This window comes from Vombatus ursinus, unplaced genomic scaffold (assembly GCF_900497805.2).
Source record: "Vombatus ursinus unplaced genomic scaffold, bare-nosed wombat genome assembly UNPS02009205.1, whole genome shotgun sequence".
NCBI lineage: Eukaryota > Metazoa > Chordata > Mammalia > Diprotodontia > Vombatidae > Vombatus > Vombatus ursinus.
The window spans coordinates 24,927,874-24,938,196 of record NW_020948983.1 but is presented as its reverse complement, the minus strand read 5'-3'; the positions used below and the strand labels follow the sequence as shown (position 1 = coordinate 24,938,196).

The window sequence follows — 10,323 nt, the reverse complement described above, 5'->3', positions numbered from 1 at the left end:
GTTTGTTTGTCTGAAGATGTTGATCTTTGCTATTTTCCCACTCAAAAACTTCATTGTTTCTTTATTGCCTCTAGAACAAAATACAAAATCTCCAGACTGGAATTTAAAACCTTCTTCAATCTAACTCTCACTTACCTTTATAAAGTTCTATTACTCCCCAGCTTGTACTCTCTTCTTCAATCAAACCATTCAACTGTGTGTGACATTCCATTGACCACTTCCATGAACCATTTCTGGGACTATATTCTCTCTTTCTTTCTTTCTCTTAAAATCTGTTCCTTAAAGCTCATGTGCCACTTTCTGTAGGAAGCCTTTCCTGGCACCTCTAGATTTGATGCTGTTTCCCTCCTTATAATATTTTTAAATACTTCATATTTCTTTTTCTGTGAACATGTTATATCCCTCTAGTAAAGCATAAGCACCTTGAAGGTGAGGACTCTGTCTCCCCAGTGCCTAGCATGATGTTTTGTCTGACACATTGCTCATAAGGTAAAAGTTTGTTGACCCGAATTGAATTTCTGTCTCCCCACCTTGTAAAATGTATGTCTCTTAATGGCATGGACAGTTTTGTTTCTGCCTTTGCATCCCCTAATGCTCCACAGATAGCAGGTACTCGATAACTATTTGTTGAATTGAACTGTAGATTTTTTCTGGGAAACATAGATATGATTCAAGTAGTAATCAGAGAGAAAATAAATTAGAGACAGTCTCTGGTCAAACAGATTTCACTGGGAATGTTAAAACTGTTGGATGAGGCAGGAGGTCTAAAACAAGAGTAGAAAGTCATTTTCAAAACCTGTGGAAGCAAGCCCTGAGTCAGGAAGAGCACGCTCCAAGGGAGCAGATGTGTTCAGGGAAGTGCTGGTTTGCCAACCTCGGCTTGCTTGCCTGAGGCAACATTCTTTCATGAGAGTGGAGTGCTTGCCACACTCCCTCCTTGCTCTGTCAAGTAAAGCCATGCACATGGCTTACAAAGATCACGCATTCTCTGCCCCTGAGAAGCTTACCAAGTATGGCTAGAGAGCTAAGAAAAAGACTCATGAGTAATTTAGTAATAGAAAAGAAGGAAACAATGGGAAAGCTGTCAGTAATGGCAGCAAGAGAGGAGCCAGGCAGTGCAGAGTTATGCATCGCATGATAGTCTAGACAATAAGAGCTGGAGGGTGGCGGGGGTGGAAGGAGTTCTGTTTCCTCCATTTGCATGAATAATTGCGAGTCAGTCATAGCAGAGGATATAGACCCCCTTTTGAAGCAGCTTCTTCAAGTGAGCCAAGCATGCCACAATGAAAGAATAAAGGGTATGTGAGCACACACAGAGTTTTGTCAGCAGACCAAAATGCAGGAGAATCTGACTGTGGGGTGGATTGGTGAAATCTACCAGAAATATGGGAACACAACTTCAGTAAGGAACAGTATCAATGTGCAAACAGCCCTGCTGGGAAAACAATGAGGAGAGACAGAGGGAATTGGCAAATTCTCTTTTCCTACTGGAAAAGGCCAGGAAATTTTCAAATAGATTTCTGAGACAAACAGCCTTGTGTTTGTGGGAGTGCTTCCAGCCTCTTAGAAAACAGAACACTAGACTAAAGCACATTGATGGCGACACCCTGCAATGACTCCAAATGTTCCAGAAACAGAAGCATGAGAAGGGTTGCATTGGCATTGTAGAAAAATGGTCATTATTTGGAAGTCTGCCCTTGTTAATTGAGGAGAGGGTAAAGCAATGATGATTGGTTGCCAAGATTTGATGCTGTTGTTGTTCAGTCATTTTTGACTCTTCTTGACCCCATTTGGGGGCAAAGATACTAGAGTGGTTTGCCATTTCCTTCTCCAGCTCATTTTATAGATGAGGAACTGAGGCAAACAGGGTTAAGTGACTTGCTCAGGGTCACATAGCTAGTAAGTGTCTGAGGCAGGGTTTGAACTCAGAAGATGTGTCTTCTTGATTCTAGGGCTGGCACTCTATCTGTGCCACTGTGCCACCTGGTTGCACTCATTACTTCATCCTTAACCTTGTTTTTTTTTTTCCCAAATGCCTAACCCCATCTTTATTTACAGCCCCTCAGGCTACAGGGCAAACAACTCAGCTCTCAAACTATAACAGAAAGAAAAAGGGAAACTACTGGTAAACCTCTCAATAAAATTACCAGCTGGGAATAGGATAGACAAAGGAGCAGTGGCAGCCACTGAGGCTACTGAGGAGAGAAGCTGCTGGTCTAGGAGAGACTCGGAATGGCTGCCTGGTAACCCTGTAGGGAATGGGTCCTAGCTGGCTACCCAGGCGTGAGGGAGCTGGGGCCAATAAGGTTTGGAAAGCAGGGAAAGGGCCTCAGTTAGAGACCTAAGGAAGGAAGAATGGAGACTTCTCAGCTTGCCCAAGACAGAGGCAACAGCAGATTTCTACAGTGGAACCAGATTGTAGAAGGATGGGGCTACCGCTACTTAACCTCACCACCTTAGAGAACTAATTTGATCCAACTCCCACTGGTCTCAGAACGCCCATATGTCCCTTGCTCCTTCCACTTAATCTCAGAAGTATAGTGAGAGATGGGAGGGATGCCATGCTCAGCTGCCTTGGCCTCTAAAAGCCAAAGAGGGAAAATGAGGGCTCTAGGCTGCCTGGAGGGCAGACAGAGCTAGGCAGCTCCAGAGACGTATATGTTTAGAGTACAGAAAGAGAGGATGGGTGGTGACAGGGACCAAGTCCCCCAAATCACAGTAACAACTGGGAACCTCCCTAAAGAAAAAGGAAGTAAGAAAAGGGGAGGGAAGGCTTGGAGTGCCAATCAAGTCCATCCTCGCAGGTGCTCAGCCCAACATGAGCATGGATCTTTACTTGCCCTGCCAGGGAGATGGACCCAGAGGAAAGGGAGAAAAACCAACATAAATTCTGCAACTTTCAATCTTCCAGAAGCTATGGGGAGGAAGGGGGCAACCAGGCCGCTGTCCTTAGGACTTCTTGGCATCTCGTATGTTCTGGGATTTCAGGTCACTCAAGTCAAAAGGTTTGAAAGTCTTCAGCCTGGAGTTAGTGACCTTTTCCACATACTCCTTTACCAGGCCATGCTTGCTGCCAGACATCTGGTTCTGGAGGTCTCATTCCACACATTGCTATGCTTCGTAGATGAAGCAAACGTTCTCCTGATCAGCAGGAGTAAAGATCTCACAGCTGTTGCTTGGAGACCAGGGTCTACTATTCCTTTTGCTATTGTAGACAACTCTAGAGACAGGAGAACTGGTCATAGCTGGGGGCGTCTGGTCGAATCACTCAACTCAAATACCTGGGTCTCTTTCTTAGCTTTAATCTGCCATTGGGAAGCTCTGGAAGGGCAGCGGCTTGCCCAGTTTCAGACATCTCCACTGCCACCACGCCATCCTTAACATTGTTGTGGACTGTTACGGAAGATGTCAGAAGTTCTCGGGAGAAAGCCCCACTTGGGAGGTTCTATGTTGACATCAGTGATCTGCAATCCTTGATAGATAGTGTTTGGGAAATAGTATAAGGTAGCTTATAACTATCATGAAAGACGGGCTACAGTGTCAGGGAAAGGATTCTGGCCTAAAAATCATGAAACTTGGGTTCCAGTCCTGGCTCAATTTCTAAAAAACAGAGTGACTTTGGGCAAGTCTTATCAGCTCTTTGTGTTTCAGTTTCTTCATCAATTAAAAAAAAAGGTTGAGCTAGAATTTGATGGTGTCAAACTCAAATAGAAATGGAGACCACTAATCCATACTTAAGGATCTCTAAGGCCACATTGGCTTAGTTTTAAAATGTAATATTGTCTATGTTTTGTTGTATTTTTATTGATTTTTTTCATTATTTCCCAGTTACATTTTAATTTGGTTGGGCTGCACTCAGGAGTGTCATAGGCTGCATAAAGCCAGTGGCTTGTTGGATACCTCTATGCTAGATGAGGTAGCTGTCAGCTCTAAGCAGGGGTGGGGAACCTGCGGCCTCAAGGCCACACATGGCCCTCCAAGTCCTCAAGTGCAGCCCTTTGACTGAATCCAAACTTCATAGAACAAATCCCCTTAATAAAAGGATTTGTTCTGTAAAACTTGGACTCAGTCAAAAGGCCGTACCCAAAGACCTAGAAGGCCACATGTGGCCTTGAGGCCTCAGGTTCCCCACCTCTGTCTAAGGCTGTATTTTGAATGACTCCATTTCTTTGTAGGGCTAAGTTGACCAGACAAAAGCATTCCAGAACTCGACTTTTTGAACTAACAGGGCCTCAATAGGATTTTTAATTATCAGTCAATAAATTTGAATTTTAAAATTCAATTAGTCAATAAATATTGATAGGACACTTTACTACTGTATACAAGACATCACTCTGAGCCCTGCCTCAGACAAGATTCCACTAAAATCATCCCTGACAGATGAAAATCTACATTGTCTGAAAGATCTCCAAATAAAGACACTGGATTTAAAAGAGAAAATAACAAAAGAAGATTCACAATTTAATCATGGCTTCACAGTAGGTGTCAAAATTACACATTTAATATTTTCACCCCAGTGTTGATTTTGTTCCCAAATTTCCAATCTGCTCTGATGTCTGCTTTGTGACCATTCTATCAATTGAAAACTATATTTCTTTGAAAAAAAGTTACGTTTCTAATTCTCTTTTTTTTTTTAAATCAGGTACTTCATCCTTTTGACTAAGTCACAGGTAGCCTCATAAATATTATATATTTCAGAGTTCCTGCTTTCCTCCAGGATCTTTTCCTCACTATCTCTTGGATTTCTTAGAGGTTCTAGTATATATTATTTTAAAAAATTAAATTCCTTTAATCAGATATACCTGGCTAACTGGTTCCCAAATTCTAGTGTGTCTGGAGTTTACATGCTCCTGTGTTATCTCTTTACTATGCCTTTTCCTCAGACACAACTTGTTTTTTAAATTTGTCTCTATCCCAGAAGAAGAGAAGCAGTGACCCCCCCCCACCCCGTGTACAGATTTATTTCTATAGTCACTGCCAGTGTCATTGTGATAATATTAAGCAACAGAGACTCGGAAACAGAGGCATTAGGAGGGGAGGCATAGAGGGGGTAGATATTGATTTCTATTTTGCGTATGTTGAGTTTGAGGTACTGACAGTACCTCCAGGAGATACCCAGCAGATAATTGCTGATATAGAATTTGAGTTCAAGAAAAGGATGCATATGAAGACTTACGGATTAGACACATAAAGATGATTGTACTCACAGAAATTGGGGAGATCACCGAGGGAGAAGGATGCAGAGACAGAAGAAAAGAAAACCCAGACCAAAGCCTTGGTGGACACCCATGATTAGTGGGCATGATGGATAATGAACCAACTGAGGAGAATGAAGAGTAGTCAGATAGTAAACTAGGCTAATCTTAAAGAAGCTAAGCATTCCAAAGTTTTTTTGTGTGCCTAATTTTTGTCTGTAAAGTAGACAAAGGCTTTGCAAGGCCAGACTAAAATTTAAAAGTGATGTGATAGAACAAAGAATACTTACATCGCTACGAGGAAAACATGAAGAACTAAAGATAGGATAATGGTATTCCTATATCCATAAGCAGTTCGAAAATATATATATATTATATATGTATATTTATATGTATATACACACAGAAGAATAAGAAGCAAGTTGTTTTCAACATAGATTCTTCATTTTCATACTCCCATATTTTGCTTCTTTTGTTTTGGAAAGGATAATTTTATGTTTTTTTTCCTCCCCTTTCTTTCCTCCAGCTGGCTTAGGAGCTCAGATGACAATTGTAATCTCTCTCTCCCTCTCTCTCTTCTTCTCCCTCTCCTTCTGTCTCTCCCTCTTTGTTTCCATCAGTGTTTCCATCTGTCTGTCATTCCTCTCTTTTTGGAGGTTTGAGAGGATCAGAGACGCTTTTTATTTTTTCTATCTGGCTAGAAGATCCAACCTACCTCATCAATAATGGTTTAATAGGTCCTTGGGGAAAAATGTCCACATTGCTTTGCCCTATCTTTCTACAAGTCCTTTTACTACAGATGGAAGCCTATAATTCTCTTCCCAGTACTTTAACTGTGTGTATGGCTTCTTTCTGTCATGAATCTTAGCCCTTGTCATTTGCCTCTGATAGTTTCTTCTACCTGACTTTGGTATTTATGGTGCAATTTAGGTTGTTAAAGCTAAGTTCCTAAGGCAAAACATTTATCTGATTGAGATAATTCTTATTTTGATGAACAGAATATTTGTCTTTGAGTAAAAATTTTCCAAATCTGATAATGTATCTTTTAATTCTCTTTGCTTAATAAATTTATATTCCTGTTTTCAATGAAATACCTGTTTTAGTGTGACTTGCTGAATATACTATGCTAATCCTTTTACTCCTCCCTAATTTAGTCACTATTTGACACACATCAGCTATTCTATTTTCTTCTCAAGCCTCCCACAAAATCCCCACCCCTTGTCCTACTCTCTCAGATAAAGACCTATCTCATTCCATGACATCTACATCTTCTCTCATCTTCCTCACTTCAAAATCCCTAAGCATCAAATTATACTATTTCCTTTTTCCCCTCAGTCTCTGGAGAGGAGACTCTGGGTATAACACCCAAGTTTTTGTCTTGGGTCCTCTTCTTTTTTCTCTCTGTGTTATCTCATTTGGTGATCTTATCAGCTCCTAGACTTCATTTATCATCTTGCCAAGACCAGTTATTCTATATGTTGTTCAGTCTTTTCAGTAATATCAGACTCTTTCTGACCCCATTATTTTGGGTTACAATTTTTTTTTTGACTCTTGGCAATGATACTGGAGTGGTTTGCCATTTTCTTCTCCAGCTCATTTTAAATATGAGGAAATTGAGGCAAACAGGGTTAAGTGATTTGCCTAGGATCACATAGCTAGGAAGTATCTGAGGCTAGATTTGAAATGAGGTCTTCCAGACTCCAGGTCTGGCACTCTATCCACTGCTTCATCTAGTTGCCCACTTATCATCTTCAGTAGATTATTCTCACTGTTATCCATCCTTTATAATCTTCAATTGTTCTGTATATAGGTCCTTTATTTTTTTTCAGCCAAAGACAAGGTTTATTAGAATATCCATCATATTGGGCAGACTCTTAATGGAGTCTGAACATTAGTAAGCTATTGGCTAGATTATAAGAATCTGACCAGTGGCTAGATTATAGGAATCCCAGCATCTTAATGGAGGTAAGATGGACCTTAAGTACAGAAAGACTGTGAGAGGGATCTAGGAATGGCCAAGTAGTCTATGAGGTAATAGAACTCCAGGGATGACCAAGGGAGAATGGAGCCCAGATATGATTAAGGGTGGGAAGTGGCCTGGGGCCATAGGGAAGTATGGAATTATAGCCTCAGGAGAATCCCAGAGATTTGGCCAAGTGGGAAAGTCTAGGGTTTTTCCTTTCAGGGGCCCAGATCCCAACCCCATCGTTCCCCCCTCAAACAAATGGGACCCAAATTATTTTAGAGTAAGGGGTGAAGGTCTCAGCTTCTGAAACTGCTTCCTGCTGGCAAGGGGCATAGACCTGTCCCTGCCTCGAGGGTGTCCCAAAGAGGAGGTTGACTGGAACCGAGCACAAGCTGCATCCAGGGAATGATGTGGGACATTGGCTAGTACTCACTGTTTGCTATCAACTGTAGGTGAATGACCCATAGTCTGGAAGACATAAATCTGAGAAAAAACTGCAGGGCCCAGATATAAAGCAGAGACTAGATTTAGGGCCCAACTTTGAGAGGATAAAACATCCTTAGGTCTGTTTAGATTCAGAAATTCAGTTTTTCAACTATGCAGTATCAAATCCACCTCACAGCCAGACTCAGGAATAGCCAGGTGGGTAACATTCCCTTTCAAAGGAACATAAAGGGGAAACTGAGCCAAGAGGATCCCATCTTAGACTGGGGCTAAAATTGTCCTCTCAGCTTTTCCCAGTGCTGACTTCCCATCAGAATCACTTTCTCTGAGTAGCTTGTGGCATTTCTCTCAGATGGTAGATTATTGATTATTGATAGACTATGACCCATCAGACAACTCAAAAAATCCTATGAACTTTTACCTCAAACAGCAAGTTTTATTAATCACAGCTTAGGAAAAACTTTTCCAGGATTTATTTCTCAAGCTTAAATTTATCATGGTGTAAAAAGCCAATAATTAGGGATTTCTATACACTTGTAAATTCTCAACAAAACAAAACCCAAACAAGTTTTTGGCAAGTTTACACATTAAAAACAATAATCTACAATAACCAAATTGTCTTAGCTGTAAAAGCTTTTCCAGGATTTACATCTCAAACTGAAATTTATCCTAATGTAAAAAGTCAATCATTAGAGATTTCTATACACTTGCAAATTCTCAGCAAGCCATGTATAACCCAAACAAGTTTTTTGGCTAGTTTACACATTAAAACAATAACCAAAAATAGCTAAATTATTTAGTGATAACCAAATTATGAAAAGCTGCTTGACATAGCTGATACAGAAAGTTCACCAATTTGAAACTTGAAACAAACCCATTACCAATCAGGTGACTTCAGTTTTGTTAAATGCACTTCCAAATTACTTTACACAGAGAATCAACATCTCATCATTCACAGTTAAAACTACAAATTTAAAAGAGCTTGCTTACCCAAGTTTGGAAGCTAGCTTCATTACCTTGAGCAGGATGTGCTGAACCTGGGTGATGCTTCCAGGAAAAGGTTGCCATAGGGCCCTAGGCCATTGCCAGGGGGGCCCACACTGTAGCTGCTGCCCCTCCCCCCTCCTTCCTATCCCAGGTGGGGCAGGGTGAAATCAAGGGTGTGGGGTAAAGACTGAAACTCTCTTCTCCTATGAGAGGGGTTGACAGATACCCTCTTGACTCAGGGGAAGGGAGTGACTAGGTTGTACTAGTGTTTCAAAACTCCTTAAGGAGCAATCACAAAACCTCCAGAATATGCCAAGATATTTTTAGTTGTTCTAACTTTCCCTGTAACCTCCATGAAGGAGGATTCAGCGGTTCAGAGGGAAGGGAGTAAGTAAGCCTCAGGGAACCAAAAAGCAACTGCAGTTTTCCTCAATTTCCTAGCGCCGAGGGAATTAACAGAATTGAGCATACACTTCTGGATCGGGCTTCTGTCCTTATCTTCTATGCTGCAGAAGGTGTACCCAGGTCCATGGCCTTGAACTGACCCAGTGGACTGAGAGCCTCACAGTGTCAGGCTGAGTGAGAGACAGCCTTGTAACTGTCTGCCCAAAAAGCACCTCCAAGCCTGGGTGCTTGTAGAGCAACCCTAACTGCAGAGCAAGAAAGGAGGGAGGGGAGGCTTACATACCTTCCAGTCTTGGCTGGAGAAGAATTCGGGTTAGGCAGTTTCCCCATATGGGCCACCAAAATGATGTGGTTTAGGGGTACAAGGGTGCTGGGACCCCAAAATCACAACACGTGGGTCCTGCCCAAAAGAATTTGATCCAAGCCTTCTTTCAGCCAAAGACAAGGTTTATTAGAATATCCATCATATTGGGCAGACTCTTAAGAAGTCTGAACATTAGTAGGCTATTGGCTAGATTATAAGAATCTGACCAGTGGCTAGATTTTAAGAATCGGAGCAATGACCAGATTATAGGAACCCAGCTATAGTTCCTTTATTGCTACCTACAAATATGTCCAAGCCTATCTTAGTAAAACATTAGATCCTACTATTTCCATTAGCCATCATCCTATTTCCTCCTCCCTTTCTCCATCTAACTCCTTGAAAAAGCTATCTATATTCAGTGTCTCCATTTCTTTGCTTCATTTTTCCTTAGCCTTCTGACTTTCATTCAATTGAAACTGCATGCTCCAAAGTTAACAAGTGTTTTAAAATTGCTAAGTAATGTCCGTTTCTCAATTCTAATTCTTCTTGAACTCTCTACAGCATTTAACTCATCCACTCTCTCTTCCTGTAAACTCCCTCCTTTCTAGTTTTTTCATGACACTGCTTTCTCTCTATTTTCCATGTAGACTTACCTCTATCAAGAAATATCCTCAATCCTTCTTGTTGACTAGTGTCTTGTAGGGTAAGAAACATGATGGACCCAGTAGTGGAAGAAGTGTCAAGGAATAAGGTATCTCTCATAAAAGGCAGTTTCCTTCACAAGAAATGGACAAAATAAGTAAGACTTGGGTTTGCATCCTTTGTGACCTGGAAAAAGTCACCTACCTTCCCATGACCTTAGTTTCTTCACCTGTAAAATCAGGGGTTTAGTATGCATGACCTCTGAGCACCCTTCTAGCTCTGCATCTTATAACTATCATCATTTTTCTCCAGGGCTGGTTTTTTTCTATTATTTTCAATTGATCCAGTCAAAGATTAAGCTTAAAAGTGAGTGCATATAT

The 10,323-nt window shown here is 41.2% G+C and overlaps 1 protein-coding gene across 1 annotated transcript; it reads right to left on the bottom strand.

Moving 5' to 3' along the window:
- Positions 1-2,949: 2,949 nt before the first annotated feature.
- On the bottom strand, positions 2,950-3,243 carry LOC114035407 (mapk-regulated corepressor-interacting protein 1-like). Its single transcript, XM_027851495.1, has 2 exons — positions 3,118-3,243; positions 2,950-3,015 (listed from the first exon to the last, which is right to left on the bottom strand). The coding sequence occupies exons 1-2, from the start codon at positions 3,241-3,243 to the stop codon at positions 2,950-2,952; spliced, it is 192 nt and encodes a 63-aa protein (XP_027707296.1).
- Between the last annotated feature and the right edge of the window lie 7,080 nt (positions 3,244-10,323).

Coding starts and splice junctions, on each gene's coding strand:
- LOC114035407 (XM_027851495.1), bottom strand. CDS start 3,243: ATGACCAGTTCTCCTGTCTCTAGAGTTGTCTACAATAGCAAAAGGAAT. Junction 3,016..3,117: donor ACGTTTGCTTCATCTACGAA/GCATAGCAATGT, acceptor TCCAGGCTGAAG/ACTTTCAAACCTTTTGACTT.